The sequence below is a fragment of the Balaenoptera acutorostrata genome, chromosome 15 (genome assembly GCF_949987535.1).
Source record: "Balaenoptera acutorostrata chromosome 15, mBalAcu1.1, whole genome shotgun sequence".
In the NCBI taxonomy this organism is placed as follows: Eukaryota; Metazoa; Chordata; class Mammalia; order Artiodactyla; family Balaenopteridae; genus Balaenoptera; species Balaenoptera acutorostrata.
In genome coordinates, this window is record NC_080078.1 from 71,360,748 (window position 1) to 71,379,569 (window position 18,822).

Below are 18,822 nucleotides of genomic sequence, written 5' to 3' on the forward strand. Positions count from 1 at the left end.
GGCTGGATCGAAGCAATCTAATTTTTATAATCCTCGCTTTTCCAGCTTTCAGAGTTAGAACAAACTAACTTAGAGGACAGAAAAAAATGGCAGACAAGATTTTAGAGGCTCAAAGTCCCTTTTTCAGTAACAAAACCCAAACTGATTTTATAATAAAACATATATCCATATATCTGCTTTAAAGAAGCATCTATCAAGTATTTATGACATGCAAGAAATTTCCAACATATCAACTATACCATTCATGCAGGACAACTGTCAGGAATAACCAATTAACAGTTTATTAGTAGGCCTCGGCCCCAAAGCCCTCTCACCCTGTCTTCTACACAACTTGATTAGCCAAGATTTTATACATCTTTACTTTCTGCAGTTGCATTAGGAAAATAAGTACCTTTTTTGCCTTCCATATAGGGAACTGTACTATTAAATCACTAGACAGACAGACTTCCTCAACTTTCCTCCTATCTCTATCTCCAGTTCCCAACCTCCAGCTTTCTTTGCTAGAACTGAGAGTTAGAAACGGAGTCCTGGATCTGAGTATGAAGAGGAAAGTCTGGTTATGTCAAAACACTGTACGAGACTCACTGCTATGAGTCTTTTATTACTTTGCCCCCATGGATTCCAGGTATTGAAAAAATTTAATCTACCAAACCAAGTACATTATTGCAAAATGACTCCCCTTCCCATTTTAAAATTAAATCTTATAAAATGTCCATCGAAGTCTTAGCAGGAAACAATCAGTTACTGCCACAGTGAGTTGCCTTTACCCCCAAATTCAGGATGACTGAAAACAGCTCACAGTGCCAATTACTGCCTCCGCAGATGTGCACGCACCTGGGGAGTCCAGCCCGGGATCCACTGCCCCACTCGTGGAACAACTCTCCAGAAAAGCTCCCAACCCAAGCCTTGTCGCGGGCTCTGATCCTCTTCCCGGAAGTACAGCACTGAAAACATGGACATTACCCCAGAGAGCTCATTTGCACACTTAATCCAACTTTTACTTAATGCCCATATTCGTTCAGTCTATATAGAGAGAGCTAAGTTGAGCATAGGTTTTTTAAGATATTGGTTAAGAGACTTCCCCGGTGGTCCAGTGGGTAAGATGCCGCACTCCCAATGCAGAGGGCCCTGATTCGATCCCTGGTCGGGGAACTAGATCCCGCACATGTGCCACAACTAAGAGTTTGTGTGCCACAACTAAGAAGACTGCATGCCGCAACTAAGAAGTCCACATGCTGCCACTAAAAGATCCCGCATGCCGCAACAAAGATCCCGCGTGCTGCAACTAAGACCCAGCACAGCCAAAATAAATAAATAAATATTTTAAAAAATAGATATTGGTTAAAAGAAAAACATATACCCAAAACAAATGGTTTGGGTGCAGATATAGTCATCTGTAGACAAAATGTGAACCATATCTCCTTGTCCTCAACCCCTTTAATCATATCATTAGCACCATCAAAACAAAGATTATACAAGTTTGTGACATTATCATAGTAAAAAATGAAACAAAAACATTACATACTTATAAGATGAAAAAGTAGAGTTTTAACAAATAATCTTATTAAAAGTGATAAAAGCAAATGAAAATAATTTTTTTTAATGTAGAAGGGCTTCAAATGAAACATACAATCACCAAATTCCACTTTCCAGAGAGATTTGCTTTTGGCTGATACCTCTCTAACTCCAAATATGTTCATGCCTCTAGTTCTTTATTTATCAACACTAAGCAATAGCTACTCACATCCTGATACAAAAGTTGATGAATTTAGACCTCATATTATCTCCCCTATTACTCTACTCTAGTTGTTTGATGAATTCTTTTAGTTTAGGCTACTGTGTTTTAAATTTTTATTAGTCCTTTCTTGTTTTCTGACTGTTCCTTTTTCGTGATAACCCATTCCTGTTTGCAGACAAGACATCATCTTGAATCTGAGGATACTAACTTAAAATCTTTACAAGTCCTTTTCCTTGAATTGTTTCTTCTGAGGACAGTTGTCCTGGTCATTCCTCTTTTTCCTGCTTCCTTGCTGCTTTTCCTCTATGGTCTTGGGATCTTTGGTGGACTATTCCTATTTAAAATGAACGAGGTTGATAATGCAGGTGGCTGATGAGGCTCTCTGCTGCTGAGTAAGTCACTTTCTACAACAAAGCCTCAGCCCTGAATGGGAGGCCTGGCCTGGGACTCTGCATACACAGGTGGCTGCCCCTTTCTCCCCCTTTTAGGGGTATGGGCAGGGAAAGGCAGAGAAGCCTGGGCTCCTGTGCCCCCTTGTTGTGGATGTCAGTCTCCACTTGGAGCCTAGACCCTCTTCCAGAGCAAACTGCTCAATATCTTTAGAGTAACTGTCTGACTTCAGCCTGGAGCTGACAAATCATGCAGCTACTCTGAAGATAGTCCCTTGATCAGCCACCTCCAGTTCTGGCCCTTCTCCAGGGCTGCCAGGGCCATTGTGAGGAGGAAGCACTTCTACCTCTGCTACAGACATAGCTCCTGCATGTGCTCTGAGCTGGGACTCCCTCCACAGTATTCACCCATCAGTATGATACTATGGGCCTCCCTCATCCAGAAATTCATAACATCTCTTACCTTCGAAGAATTTATTCCCTTCTGTTCTTCCTGTCATTTCATTAAAGATCTGACGAAGAAGGGAAAATAAACGTATGCTCGGCCTACCATTTTAAAACTGGAAATCCCGCAAAGAACATTTATTTCAATACCATTTTGCTTTAAGTCTTTTCTCATCTATTAATTCCTTTAATAACTAGCTCAATACTCACCTCTTTCAAGGGACTCCCTAGACTAGAACTGAAAGACTCTCTCTTTTTTTTTTCTCTTGGCCGCACCATGTGGCTTGTGGGAGCTCAGTTCCCTGATCAGGGATAGAACCAAGGCCACGGCAGTGAAAGCCCAGAATACTAACCACTAAGCCACCAGGGAACTCCCTAAATACTCTTAATCCTCTAAATCCTTTCAGCTAATTCTATATACAGTTATACTAGGTTCTTTCATTTGTTTATATTTTTGCCTGTTTTTGGAACACTTGCAAGGCTGTTTCTCTAACTTGTGAAAGTTCCCCAATGACAAGGCTCATAGATACCACTGTGATACCTTCCTTCCTCCACTATCCCATTCCCAACAAAAGTACTCATAAACAAAACAAGGCACACAGGAGGCAATAAATACATACTAGATAAGTAAATGAGAAGGTATTCATCAAGCATTTTTGTTTAAGTAACTGTTTCCTTACAGACGGAGTAAAGGTCTACTATACACCAGACCCTAATTCAGAAAGCCCTGGGAATTAGAGTAAGCACTCCAGGAGCTCTTAAAAAAACAGGAATGGTGACTTAGTCCAAAGCTTTAGATGTGGGTCTCTGACATTATCATTTAGATTTCTTCCCTACTTAACATAAAGCCCAGTGGGTTCCAAGCAGAGGGTCTCTACTCAGAACTCATTCATGTCTTTATATTTGTCTTCTTTCTTCTAATAGATGATCAGAATATAAAAAGTCTCCCAACAGAAAGAATCTTGTCAACGGACACTCTCGAGCCTCCATAAAGATCTGCACGCTGAACAAAGACAGGTGATTGACAGTGAGGCAGAGCTGAAGTGGTTGAATTTTATTACCCCTCCCGCAACACAGTTATCAGCTGACTCACCGCTCAAACAGTGATATAATCAGGTTTGGGGCTTACCTTTCTAGAAGCAACCATCGAAGACAAAAATCAGAAAACATAAAACTTTCCTACCAGGATGTTATCAAACCTACCGAATTTTGGAGGAAGATCTGTTCTGGGTTGACAAACCCAAACAAATGGGGGTAAAAAGCTGAGGCACAAAAGCTGAGGTTAATGAGACCATTCATTTCTTTTCATCGTTTTGGTTTTTTCATTCCTAGCAGATGTTAGATAGCCCTCCACTTGGGCCAGCACACTGATTCACTTCTTGACTTTGAGAGAGAACATAAACCATTCTGACATGTGTGGAAATTCCAAAACTTATGCTCTGCCCTCAACCAACAACATGGACACCAACACTCAAGACCCTGGCTTACAAAGGCAACCTCCAGCTCAGTCAGAGCGCCTGGCTCCCGGTTTGAGAGGGCAACCCAAAGGGCCATTGACCTACCTCCTGACGCCCTCACGCACACTGGAATGGCCCATCTTTCCTGCTCACCAAGCCGTGCTTTAATGCCATGAAGCTGACTTTTACTAAAGGCCATTTCAAAAAAGAAATATGAAATTCACAGGCACATAGAAGCATCTGACGTAAAAAACTGTTGAGGACAGTATCCACTACGTCACATAATGTTCTCAACTGGTAAAAATTTGACTTCCCTGAGGAACTGGCCCAGCGCTTTTCTAATCTCAAAGCATTTTCCCAAAGCCCTTATCAACATTACCTGACCTCGCAAACCTGAGGCCTGCCTTCCTCTCTGAGCCCCTCGCTGCAGCTATGCAGGCCATGGGTGTCCACGTATGTACAGGTCTGCGCATGTGTTTGTAGGTGTACGTGTATTTGTGTATATCTTCTTATGCCAGCGGCCCCATCCTCTTCGGGAAAAGGTACTATAATTAAAAAAGAGTAAAAGCAAATAAACTGTACTTGTGAATTTTAAATTTCAGAGTCAGGGAAATGAGAGCCTAACTTGGCTTCCTGGAGGAGCCTTCTTGCTTTTTATATAATAAAGGAGTGAACTAGGCTCATACTCCAAGATAGTTTGGAGGGAAAGGCAGAGAGGGTAGGTTTTTTTTTTTTTGGAGTATAATTGCTTTACAATGGTGTGTTAGTTTCTGCTTTGTAACAAAGTAAATCAGCTATACATACACATATATCCCCATAAGAGAGGGTAGTTTTTGTTTTTGTTTTTTTAAAGGCTTCTCCTACCTGAGTGTTTTTACCCGCTAAGCAGTAAGTGGATATGTGTCGCTACTAATATCATCCTTGAAAAGGAACATCTGCTAGACTCTGTCATCTGTTTAGGAGGGGAACTGTGTTCAGTTATCTATCTGCTGCCTCAAGTGCAAAGAGACACAGCACAGGAAAAAGCTGGGGCCATCTTAGTCCTTGAGAGGATCCTATGGAGTGTGCAAACTAAAATCCTGTAGAAGAGGGGCCATTTCCTACAAATAAAAAACCAATTTCTCTGACACTGGGATCGCCCCACTGTTATCCATTCCTGACCTTCCCTAGCAAAGTGAAAAGAGGCACAAAGCTGCGGAGAAAAAAGTGGGTTTTCCAGTCGGGCGAGCCTGGAGCCCAATCCTGACAGCGCCGCTCATTAGCTTGGTGCCTTGGACAAGTTACCTCGAAGTTTTCATTTCTAAAATTATAAAGTTTATAAGAATAAAATATTTCATTATAACCACCTCCTGTTATTTAACAATGGGATCTTATATGGATCTCATTTTCAGGGAGAAGAGCTCTATCCATTTGTTCTAAGAAAACAAATTATATATATAAAGTATTTTAAAATAATATATAAACCACACACACACACACACACACACGCCCCTTCTATGTGTCCAACAACCAACAAACCTCTCTGCTGACCAACCCCAGGGACATAAAAGACACAAAGCACGGTGGTCCTGACCTCAGGCACTTCACTTTTGTTGAGGAGACAGGTCATACATACAAGAAAATACTGGGTTATGACTGAGAGATAGCCCACTGCAGAGGTTAGTGTATAAGACTGGGAATCTGGAGGTCTGCGTTTATGACACACCCTTGTGCAAACAAGTCACTTCTTTGTGGGTCTGTTTCCCTGCCTGCATGCAGCAGGGCTGGACTAGATCTCTTTTATTCTTCAAGGTCTAAAAGTCTTTGATTTGTGATACAAGTGAGGCCCCAAGGGCTGTGGAAATTCAGAGGGGACGCGCTAGCACAGGGTGTGGGAGCTCTGTGGAGGAACTGGGTGGGACGTGCACTCAGAGCTGAAGAACGGGAAGGACTTGGGAGTCTGAGAGGAGGACAAAGGGCATAATGTTGGAGAAGAAGAGCGATCCAGAGGAGGAGGAGCCAAGTACCTTATTTAAGGCCTAAGGAGATGCATCTAGCCGGCCAGGTCTGCTGCCAGAGACCACGAGGCAGGGAGAGGTCAGACCCCAAAGGGTTTGGATAACAGAAAAAAAGAGTCTGGATTTTGTCCTGGAGGCAGTAGGAACAATCAGAAGTGTCTAAGCAGGTATAATTGTTAGAGGGAATCCCATCTCCCTGCCCTCCATGTTTTCATGCTTCCCTACTCCCAAGGAGGGATCAATACCGGACACATATTTTCGGCCCTTCTTAGAATTCCTCTCACTTCCCTGACCTTCTCTGACTGGGGACCTATGGGACTGGTGAGACTTGGGAAAAGGAATGAAGCACCCAGGGCCCAGGGTCCTCCCTCTGCTTCAGGGACGTGCCTGCAGTTCTGGTGGATGAACTCAACTGAGTAACAGGAAGCCCGATTCTGGCCACAAGCCAGTGCAAGTTCTTCAATCTGGCCCATCAATAATAAAGCTGATAACTCTATCTCCATCTCTGTTGACTATTTCCCAGCTGATTTGGAAAGGAGAGAGGGAAGAGGGGGTTTGACTGACCACCACCACCAGCTACAAACATAAGTAAGATAACAGCAGGGCTTCAGAAAGATTAGCCAGGTGGCAGCTGGCAAGATGGACTGAAGCAGGAAAAGACCAGAAGCCCTTAAATCAGCTGTGAATCTCCTCCAATAATCCAAGCATCCAGCGAATCCTCTGTAACCACGGAGTGTTATCCAGGGGCTAATCAATAAGGGCTCAAATCAAAACATGTACTTAAGCCAATCTGCAAGAGAGTAAATCAAAGAGCACAAAAAATAAGACTTAATTACCAACATATTTTTTATCAATTAATGTCCTTTCAGAACTAGAACTGCTTTTGCTGCCTAGTGGGATCATAAATTAAAGGAGCCAAAGCAATTTTATAAATATATAAAAGACAAGAAAGGCTCACCAGTCCAGAACACTATCTGGGTTACATGCAAGAATTCCATGATGTTAACAGGTCAGTCTTACACAGCCCCCGAATCAAGGTTGAAAGCCTCGTGAAACTTGTCCACATTCCCAAAGGGATAACCAGCCCTATCTGTCAGCATCCTCTCAGAGTGTGTCTCCTGGATTTCTAAACCTCAAGAGGTTCTGCTGTCTTCTAAGTTGGCAGACTTAGAGGCACTTCTCCAACGCACTTATATTTTATACAACCTAACTAGATCAAAATCATTTCCCTTAATATTGCTATGCATACATTTGACATCCAACCTTGTTTGTGAAATGCCTCCTCCTCACTGCCCCCAAATGGAATCTATGGCAATGTCTGTATACCCGTCACCTTGTTTCATATCCCACACAAAGTAAATACGAATTCCTTTAAGAAGTTGATAAAATTGTAAGCACCAGAGACCAGTGGCTGAAGTGAGCCCTGATACCCATGACTTTCTACTGCCTCTAGACACAAACCAAACTCCTTATTAGAGCTGTCAGACCCTCCTCTAATAGCCCTAATTCTAAAACACCATCCTTGAGGATTCTTCTTTGTTTCCTATAATAACCAAAGTAAGTCACTCCACTAGCTCATGTCTGAATCTCCTTCTTCACACATGCTGCCACACTGAAGAACCACTTCAGCTTCTCCAAAATAATTTGGAAAGTTTTTGGCAGAAGATAGAAACTCAACTCCACCACTCCCCACAAAAACCACCCCACCCACATCAGACATCAGTGTGTGCGCACGAGGTTCACCCGGAAACAGGGCCCATACGTTGCTCATTAGTCAGACTCCTGATTTTACCTACTTCTTTTGACCTTCTGGTGAGGTTATTTTATGTCCATTCACTGTGAACTACATTCCTGGGATCCCACCCAAGCCTCTACGATAAACAAAAGGTAAAATCCCCTGCCAGGCAGAAGGGAGTGAATGTTATAAGGCAGTTTTAAGTTGGATTAGAAAATTATCCATCTGGTCCCAACAAACTGTCCTTCTGAAAATGAACCGAACCATAAAATAATTTCTGAGTAGCAGCACACGCCACCTAAAATGCTTTCTCTCTTTAAAATGTACTTCCTTTATGCCTGACCCTGTACAGGTCTGATGGCCCCATTACTTTACCTTCTGTTAGCAACTGCATCAACCTCTGCATCTTTATGGGTGCTCCTGGTCTATACTCTGTCTCTGCACCTACATTTTAGAAACTTAAATTCCTTAAATTCCCCTTAAATATATAGAGGTTATATATTTTTTATTTTGTACGTCCTTAAAAAGTTTAAATCTAATATTCTCCACCAAGAATTTAGAAAGAGATGCAATGAAGAACATTACATTTGTATACAGATGACAAATATTTAACTCCCCAAATAAAGTGTGTGTTTGGATCCTGATAGGATCTACAGCCAGGGCCCCCGACATCACCCCGGCAGCCAATCTGTCCCCACGCCCTCTGCTCTCTCTACAGGTCACTACGGTCTGTCTCCTCTGGTCTCAATGACTCACCGTTTCCTGAGCACCTGCTGACATGTCGGGCACCGTGTGAGATGCCGAACGACAGAAACAGACCAGGCGTGGGCCTGCACGAGGGAGCTCGCAGCCCAGGGGAGCCGGGCAGTCCTTCTCTGTCTGGAGCTCTGCGCACACCCACGGCTCTCCCAGACCCCAGCACTGTGCGCCCTCCTGACGGCTGCTCCTCTGCCAGCCTACACTGCGGCCGTTCCCCAAATCGCTGCCCTCCCCGTATCACACCTGTGACGTCCCTTCCCTGACACCCTGTGTGTGCTAACATACTTCACTTCTCCTTAATCCAAAAGGAATGGCAAGACATTGCAGGCACAGTATTAATTAAGGAGGTGAGAAGGTGGTTTACTTTGGCTGAAGGTGGGGAAGTCATGTCCAGGGGGGCTGGAGTAAGGCCAAGGCCAGCCGCTCTGTGGAGGCAGAGCCTGGGGCTCAGGACGGGAAGAAAGAGACGCACCTGGCCTTCTTGGACTTCGTCCTGGCTGCAGAGTCAGGGCCGCTCCTCTTCTCTTTGGCCTCCTTGGGGCCCGAGGCCTCCCGGGGCTTCCGCACCTTCTTGGCCCCGTCCTTCTGCTTGGGCTCCTTGGCCTTCCTGGGCTCCTTGGCCTTCCTGGGCTCCTTTGGCTCTCTAGGTTCACGCTTCCTCTTTGGCTTGGGCTCCCTGTCCTTGCTTCCCTTTGCTGCCCCTTCTTGCTCTCCTGGATCCTTTTTCTTCCGTTTCTTCTTCACGCCAGTGCCTCCTCCTCCACTGTCCTCCGTCCCATTATGGGATGTCGTTTTCCTGGGGAAAAGGGTCTCAGCGTCCTCTTCAGCAGCGTACAGGTCCTTCTGGGGCAGACAGGGACGGGCAACATCTTCAGTTTTCTCCTCCTGATCAGTGCTGTGGTCAAACGGGGAGGGGGATTTGTAGTCAAAATTGACAGAGGCATCAGACATTGGGGAGTGATTCAGAACTTTTAAATTTGACAACTGTAAAAGAGAGAGAGACAAGCATATTACTCTTCCACTGCAAGCTTCACAGAAATAGTGATATTAACTTTGAATGCATGAACTTGTTCAACATCTCCTGAGTGCCTGCAATGTGGTAGTTCCTCCCGTACCAGGTCATGGGCATAGAGTGGCAAACAGGACACACATTATGTTTGCTTTTGCCCTTGTGGAGCAAGGCCCTTGTGGACTAAGTCGTTAGTATATTATGTAGGTAATTTGTATGTAAAAACCTGAAGGATTTCCATGTTACGTGCAGAAATCTGAAACACCTTTTTAAGCTCCATTTCTAGAACTGGCAACAACAGTCTCCCACAAAATACCTTTAGATTCCGCTAGCAGGCACGAATCCTAGGCACACTGTTCTGACCCCGAGTGGCATTTATCATGCTGATATACAAGTTACTGTTCAAATGTATTCATGAATAAAGGTGATGTCACCAGGGTGATAAGGATGTGGGGTCAACCTCAACATCTTGCTTTATTTCCCCAAATCTCTGTTCTCACATATCATCAAGCAGCATTAACATTCACCTGGTTTGACTGTCAATGAGAACATCTGGATCATTCAAAACTATACCTGCGTTCTTCTGTATGATCATCTAACTCTGTCACCAGACTCAGTAGCAGATAACCTTTGACCACTTGCAAAAACCAACTAACGTACAGGAGGATGCTTTACTGTGATACATGCCTTTAGAAAGAAAGTGTCATAGGTGCTGAAGGCAACGCTAAAAAGAACATTTCAAAGCTGTTTTGGAGCACCACCAAATAAAAGTGCAGCCTCCTAACATGACAACTTTTAAGGAAACATCCCTTTGGAAGCAGAAGGTATATCTCATGTTTTCAGGCCTAGTGTCACAAAGTACATTTGTCATTTCATAACAAGGCTGGGGTTGCCAATAATCTGATAATAACGTGGGTGCTAGTTTCAGGGAACAAAGAAATAACTCAGGGAGAGACAAGCAGGCTTTCCAGGAAGATGGTTACAATCATCTTTGGATGATGGCTTAGGACCAGCCCCATTTTTGAGTAGCCTGCTCTCTTACCAAGGGGCCTGGCCTGTGCTGAAGGGCACAGACACTTGCCAGATGGTGTGGTTTCTCTCTGGCGTTCTGGTTACCCAATCTCTGCTGAGATTTCCTGGCCCACCCTGGAACTGACGGGGAGTGCAAAACTCAGCTGCATATTTCCCTGCTGTTCTTCCCAGTTCCCTTTCATAGTCTGATACTCCCAAACATAACACTGAGAATCCCAGGAGAAAACGATGAAAGAAAAGGAGGATGCTTTTGGATTTTTTATCATAAATAAAGTCCAGTGTCATAAACAAGCCTAAATCCAGAGGGAACTGGTCATTCTGGCAGGACTCTCTACTCGGGGTGGGCGGGGGGGGAGGAAAACAATTCAGTTTGACACCTCATTGCTGATTCAGTACTTAAGGCTTAGGAAAAAGAGGAGCTAAGTAAACTTAAAAGAAATTTAAATCAATCAAATACAAGAAAATGGTTTAGATGGTAAATTTTATAATTATGTGTTTTCTACCACAATAAAAAGACAAAAAAAGAAGGGAGGAAGGGAGGGAGGGAAGGAGGGAGGGAGGGAGGAAGGAAGGAAGGAAGGAAGGAAGGAAGAAAGGAAGAGAGAAAGAGAAAGAAAGGAAAGAAAGAAAGAAAGAAAGAAAGAAAGAAAGAAAGAAAGAAAGAAAAAGAAAGAGAGAAAAGAAAAGACAGCAAGCAACTCAACAGTACGGTAACAGGTATCCAGTTAAAGCTGGGATCCTATGACTGCATAACCATCCCTGGGATGTTACTTAATTATGTGCCAGGGACACTTGGCCCTCAAGGAATAAGTTTTTGCTTATCATGCAAGGGTGGACACACTAAAAAAGCAAGAGACACAGGTTTGTTTATTAAAGAGGCTTTAAAAGACAATACACTGAAGACCTAATTCCATCAAGGCAGCATTCTGTAGGTCAAAGTGAGACCCTCTCCTCAACTCATACCTCATGTCAAGGTCTCTCTTTTTGGGGCTCTCCAAAAAGCTGAGCAGGTAGCTCAGGCAGGTGTGGTGGTAACTGATATTCAATCATTAGGCAGTAACATTAACAGCAGCTAGCAGCTACTGGACAGACATCAAATGGATATACTTGGAATTACGCAGAGCATGTTTCATGACATCTCTAATCTTTTCAACAATCCTACAAACTTAGCACCATGCTGCCTATTTTGTATATGGAGAAATGAATGATTATTGATGCTAAGTGATGTGCCCAAGGCCGTACAACTAGTGAGCAGAGAAGCCTGGATCTGAGCCCTCTGGCCAAATGCTCGTTTCGTTGAGCATTTCGTGACATGTCAGGGAACCAGGCCACCAGACCAGCATGATGACATTTGGTTAGAAACGTTATATGCGATGGTGTGCACAACCGCTTTAGGAAAAGGTCAGGTGGTTCTTTATAAAGCTAAACACATACCTACCTGATGTCCCAGCAATTCTATTCCCAGGAATCCTAGAGAGTTGTCTAGTCCACTCCTCATTTTACAGATAAGATAATCTGCTTAGAGATTTAGAGGTTTAGAGAGAGAAAGCAATTTGTCAAGATATATTCCTAGGAAGTTGGTAGAGCTGGGACAAGACACAATCAGCCAGTGTTAAAAAGGAGGAAGTGTTCCAAAAGGCAGATATTAGTAACCAAAAATATGAAATTATAATCTCGAAAGTCAATAATCCACCAGAAATGTTTTTATTTTTAAGGCACCTTGTTGGGAGCCTGGAAAAGATATCTGCTGAGGATTAAAAATATAAGACAAAAAATATTTCTTCCATGGTTCTCAAGGTCAGTGGGGGAAAAGGCAAAGAGCCTAAATAAAGTCTTTGTTTCAGCTTCTACTAAGAAGGGCATTAAATTACCGCTTTGAAAATGGCCCTAAAAGGAACAGACTTCAGATGATGGACCACAGTGACAACATTTTACATTACATTGACAATTTAAAGAGACGAGCATCTAGGAACACAAGGATAAAACTGAGAGAGACTGACTGATGAAACATGCAACAATGCTAACTCATAAACTGCACTGATAGTAACAAAACACATTTCTTTGACTGAAGATGATCAACCTACTATACTCCTAGAAAAGACACTTAAAAATGTGAATCTAGAGAAACAGGTTCTGGGTCAGTTGTAAAGGATTTAAGAACGAATGGAAAGATCACAGCCTAGGTCAATGGTTCCCAAACAGAGGTCCAAGGACAAACCTGGGTTAACCCCCTAAGAATCACTCAAGTACTTGAAAGTCAAATTAGAATCTAAGAAAATCACCCAGGCGACAAAATGGATAGACCCTGAAAGAATTATGCTAAGTGAAAGAAGCCAAGCACAAAAGACTACATATTGTATAATTCCATGTACATGAAATACCCCAAACAGGCAAATCCATAGAGACAAAAAGTAGAGGTTGCCAGGGGTTGAGCGAAAAAACAGAGTGACTGGTGATGGGCATAAGGTTCTTTGGGGGATGATGAAATGTTCTGGAATCAGAAAGTGGTGATCTTTACACAATCTTGTGAATATACTAAAACCACAGAATTGCATGTTTTAAAAGTGTGGATTTTACAGCATGTGAATTATATCTCAATTTTTAAAAATTCAATGTTAAGAATATACTGAAAAGTGTCCTCTCATATGTTGCTGGCAGGAGCATCAACTATTAAAAGATTTTTTTGCAGGGGAGAGTAGCAATAATACTAAAATTTTAATTTTGGATATGCTTTTAAAGTGAGCAATTTCTCTTTGAGAACATAAACTAAGGAAACATTTAGATACTCCAAAGGTTTATGTATAAGAATATCTGATACAGAATTATTTTTAATAGAGTAAAAAACTGTAAAAACTCTATTTGTTGACCTTTAGGAAAATGCTTAAATTAATAGCACATCCATCATATAGAATACTACTACACAGCCATTGTTACACAAAGTTTTAGTTGACATTTAAAAAGTGTCCACAACATGTGGGAAAGTAAAAAAAGAAAACCTATGATCTAATCCCATTTTTTTTTTAAGAAGGCTATACCAACATTAGCCTTTTTTTTTTTTTTTTTTAATGAATAACCTGAAATACTCCTCATTTTCTCCTCAGTTTTTTTTTTTTTTTTTTTTTTTAGACGGGTGGCAAACGCTGGGAGTTAGGGGGCCAGGCTTTTTTTTTTTTATAGCTGCTTTATTTATTTATTTATTTATTTTATTTTTGGCTGTGTTGGGTCTTAGGTTCGTGCGAGGGCTTTCTCTAGTTGCGGCAAGTGGGGGCCACTCTTCATCCCCGCGGTGCGGGGACCGCTCTTCATCGCGGTGCGCGGGCCTTTCACTATCGCGGCCCCTCCCGTTGCGGGGCACAGGCTCCAGACGCGCAGGCTCAGCAGTTGTGGCTCACAGGCCCAGCCGCTCCGTGACATGTGGGATCTTCCCAGACCAGGGCTCGAACCGGTGTCCCCTGCATTAGCAGGCCGACTCTCAACCACTGCGCCACCAGGGAAGCCCCCAACATTAGCTTTTTAAAATAAATTTAGGACACATACCATCATTATGTCTGGGAGATAAGATTGTGGGCAACTTTCACTTCATTTTTTCAAAACTTTCTCAAAGTTATTATTTGTTTGCCTTTACCTGTTTCCCATGATTAGAAGGTAAGCTTCATGAGACAGTGACTTTGTGGTGTTCCCCAAGATCTTTGTGGCTTATAGTAAAACTCAATCATATGATTATTGGATGAAATGAATATTTTCAATTTGAAAAAAAGAGAAAAAAGACGTCTACAAAATTGTACGTGTAAACAAAAATGACAACAAATACCTGTGTACCGAAGAAAGAATGTAAGAAAATAAACAAAATGTTAATCATTTGAGGCTGTGCAAATTTGGGTTTAAAAAATTTTTTTTATTAAATAGACATCTAAATTTTCAATAATGAGAATACTGCTTTCAAGATACTTATAATAGAAAAATTTTCACATAGATGTAATAGAAAAAATTTAAAGACTTTAATAATGAAGGAAAAATTGTTTGCCAGACAATTCACACTCCTCCAAATCATCAGTATTCAGGAATCAAAGGCAGAATATGAGAGGCGCCAGCACTATGATTACATCTGACTGAGGGCAGGGCAGAGTGTACTTTGCACTCGGGCTGCAAAGGCCCTTGCACACCCTTCACCCAGAAGCGCTTCCTCCAATTTCAACCCAGCAGTGGGCGGCCCAGTGAGCCCCTGCTGCCCATCGCTTCAGGGTCTTCCACCTTCCCCAGGGAGAGGAAAGTGTTCTCTGTGTAGACTTACTTAATATCAAGAAATCAGCTAAACGTAAAAATAAGCAGACAAGCTTAACTAAGTTTGAGACCTGTCTTTTTTTTTTTTTTTTTTTTTTTTTAATTTTATAGCTACTTTATTTATTTATTTATTTATTTTTGGCTGTGTTGGGTCTTCGGTTCGTGCGAGGGCTTTCTCTAGTTGCGGCAAGTGGGGGCCACTCTTCATCGCGGTGTGGGGACCGCTCTTCATCGCGGTGCGCGGGCCTTTCACTATTGCGGCCCCTCCCGTTGCGGGGCACAGGCTCCAGACGCGCAGGCTCAGTAGTTGTGGCTCACGGGCCCAGCTGCTCCGTGGCATGTGGGATCTTCCCAGACCAGGGCTCGAACCCGTGTCCCCTGCATTAGCAGGCAGATTCTCAACCACTGCGCCACCAGGGAAGCCCGAGACCTGTCTTTTTTTAGAAGTCCAAATAACAAAAATGAAAATACAAAATAAGAAGTAATTACTACTACTAATGAGTTGGTTTGTGGACACTTCAGGTGGCAAAGCTACTTTCCAATTAGAATTAGAATTGTCTTATTTTTTCACCTGCTCTTTCTTCTTATAGTTACCACCTGCCTGTGGAATACAGTAAAGACAGAAAACCCCACGTATCCTTGCCTTTATCACACTGCAATTGCACGGGGACTCATTCATTTGGCAAATAGATTTGTGCTGAGTGAGCAAGACCCATCTGAGGAGGGACAGGGACAATGTCAGTGTGTGCATGTGTCTGGGTGTCCCCTCTGTGTTTGTGAGTTTTTTCCCTGTATTCAGCATATTCAATCCTTCCACACCCAGGAATTCTGTGCTTTGGGTGATGAAGCAGGTATTTCAATCCTATATGGCTCCTCACATGGTCACAGCTGGTTAGCACCAGGAGGAGAAGAGTTCAGTTCCAGGCAGAAGTGTCCAGGACGCTCTTGGATATACTTTCCAAGGGAAATGTCTATGAGAATAAATTAGACCGCCCAAGAAGAATGGATAAAGAGAGAAGAGGAAACAGGACCTAACCTGCGGAACACTAATGCTTAAGGTCCCCAGAGGGGGAAGAACATACAGCCAGGGTGAAGGAGCAGTCAGGTGAGTGATATAGGAGGGAAAAAGGGTAAGAAAGAGTTGCTTCACAGAAACCGGAGGATGAGAGCATTTTAAGACAGAATGATCACAGGTGTCAAATGCTGCTGAGGAGCATGTAAGCTAAGGACTGAAGAGTGATCAACAGATTTGACGATGTAATTTCTGCAAAGCCCCTCTACCCCAAAGTCCTTGAGCCTGTCAGTCAAGTCTCCACCTCTATTTTCATATTTTTGCTTTTAAAACAGGATGGGGTGGTGGTGGTTTTTTCTCTTACGATGTTTCAAGACTCTTTGACTACTCTAAATCTTTAGGCAAAGTCAACCTAAACCTTGTTAATTCCAAGTGGTAACAAAAGCCGGGGGCAGGTAGATTATTAAATTTAGATGCTGACAGAAAAGAGTTAGGAAGAGAGAAGGAAAATACTTAATAAGTGCCTGTTTGTTAACAAGTGTTGTTTCTAGAAAGTACGAGGTTTTTTTTTCCAAACAACGATGGCTTTTATGAGCAAACCAAAAGCTCAAAGTGATTCAATTTTCTAACCTGTCAAAGTGCAATGATGTTTGTTTCAGCCAACCAAGGCTAAGAGAGACCTCTTCTAAAATGTTTTTGTGACATCTTCTAAGCCAAGTAGATCAACAAATACAGAGAGAATAAGACTATTTTCCTACCTGTTCCTTCCTGGCCCACCTGTAATTTCACTGTAGTCCTGGGTTACTAGAGCCCCTGAGCCCAGAACTTAAGCAAACCCTGGCCAATACCATTTCCACATACCAAGGGCCAGCAAGACCACGGCCTGGAGTTAGGAATACTATGTGTGGGCAGGGAACGGTGCTTTTCATATATCTCGACCTTTAGTCACAGCCACTCTGAGTACTCAGAATTGTTTTGATATTTCAAAGATAAAATAGATGTCAGCAATGATCATAATAATACCTGACTTTATTAAGGAATGAGTATTAGGCAATATACTAAGTTTCTTAAACAGATTATGTCTCAAAACAACTCTAAGAGGAAGTATATTATGGTTCCAAATACGACTCTATAGAGTAGAAGTTCAGAGAGGTTAAATAACTCACCCAAAGTCAGACAGCTAGTGAGTACTAGAGCTAAGATTTGAACCCGGGTTTGACTCCTGGTTTTAAGAGCCACTGCTCTTGACTACTTCACGATACTGCCTCATGTTCTGCATACACCAAACTCAGAATAAGAATCAGCAAGACTCTCTAACCACCTCTACTTTATTTCCATCATCCGCTCCCCAGCACCACGGGTATCTCCCTAACCTTTCCCCCAGAAAGCCGTTAACTCATTAACTTTCCTCTTCTATCCATTTCTTTATAAATCCATTTGTTCCCCAGACCAGAATGGGATAATACATGAAGAATCAAACAATCCAGCAGAACATTTAATATTAAATAAGTGATCTCTAAGACTTTTCAACTCTACCCAGAAGGATCCCAAGATGAGGGTTAAAGAACATCAAATGTGGACTTGCCAACTACCAGAAGACCTACAACCACCATCCTAAGAACACATTTTGTTAGCAGTGGGTACTATATTTCAGTTTTCCTCCCAAAATGAGAACTTTTGATCCTTGGTCACTACGTGTTACTGGCAAAATTTATCCAAAACCACATCAATAGTAAAGGGACAGGCTAACTGAGGCAAAAGACAGTGAGTTAATGAGAAAACCATAAACCATATCAAAAGTGGAAAGAAGTTCACTGCTGTCACTTCTGCTTTTTTCCCACAATACTCAGAATACTAGCTTTGGGCTACTTTTCCCAAGAGTGAATCCAAGTTAGATGGAGGGAGGCAATTCTCTACAGTCACAGTGACACTTGTCAAATGTCACGGATCCTAGATCTTTTGTTGCCACTTTGAAGTTGGCCCAAGGTCTCGTTACCAGAGATTCCCAGACCCCTCTGGTCAGGACAGGAGATGAGGCAATTCTATGCACTGTTTAGAAGTGGTTGTCTTTATTCCAATGTTTTCTGCATGTAGACGGACTCAAAGCCACTTTATTCATAGAATTTAAAACTCAGCCGCTTATTTCTATTTTTAAAAAATTGTTTCGTGTCTGTTTCAGCTAGTGATATATTGAATAATATCAGTAACATGAGCTGAAAGAACCACTAGGTAATATATAATTATTATGTAATATTTTAATTAAAAATTGTATCTACTTAGACTACTATTTATATTGGTACCACAGATAAATACCATACATAAATGCCCTGGTAAACCCTAGGATTCTAGTCAGGATGTACCACTAAGGTCATCCAGCCCAAACGCCCACTTCCTGGCCTCTGACACACAAGCAAACAGCTCTCCAGTCTCTCCCAGGAGTGGGGAGTTTAGTGCCCACAAGGTGCAGGCCACAGCTGGGCAGCTCAACTTCTCAGGACGGTCTTCTTCAGATGGAGCTAAAGCCTGTCCACCTATAACTCTCCAATCTCACCTACAGGTCCAGCAACAGACACAGTCAACCTCTTTTCCAAGAGATGCTTTTACATATTCCCTTCTTCAGGCTACGTAATCTTAGTTTCATCTATCATACCCCATGTTGAATGAGTCAACATTCTATTACCATCCTGATCACTTTGCTCTGGCCTCTCAAGTATATGTTTCAGAGCACACAATGAATTAGAACAAGAAACACAAAAATATGTTAAGGTATGTCAAAACATAGGTTTTAGAGCCCATGGATTGCTCTAGCATGCTCAGCAACGTCTTGCAGTTCAGTCATCGGTATGGCCTGTCACCAGTACCTATAAGAGAAGCAGAATCAACTCCTCCACTTAATTAACTTGCTCCTCCACCTATCTAATATTAACTTTTAAATAAAAACTCTGCCCTGTTCATCAACATATACTATG

General features: G+C 42.4%; 1 protein-coding gene across 4 annotated transcripts in view; it reads right to left on the minus strand.

The window, feature by feature from the left end:
* The window catches only part of CHD6 (chromodomain helicase DNA binding protein 6), a 211,379-nt gene that overhangs the window by 121,752 nt on the left and 70,805 nt on the right, over positions 1-18,822 (minus strand). For all 4 annotated transcript variants that reach the window (XM_057528676.1, XM_057528677.1, XM_057528678.1 and 1 more), the window contains one exon: positions 8,992-9,503. In XM_057528676.1, the coding sequence (XP_057384659.1) occupies positions 8,992-9,503 (512 nt within the window). The remainder of the gene's footprint in view (positions 1-8,991; positions 9,504-18,822) is intronic.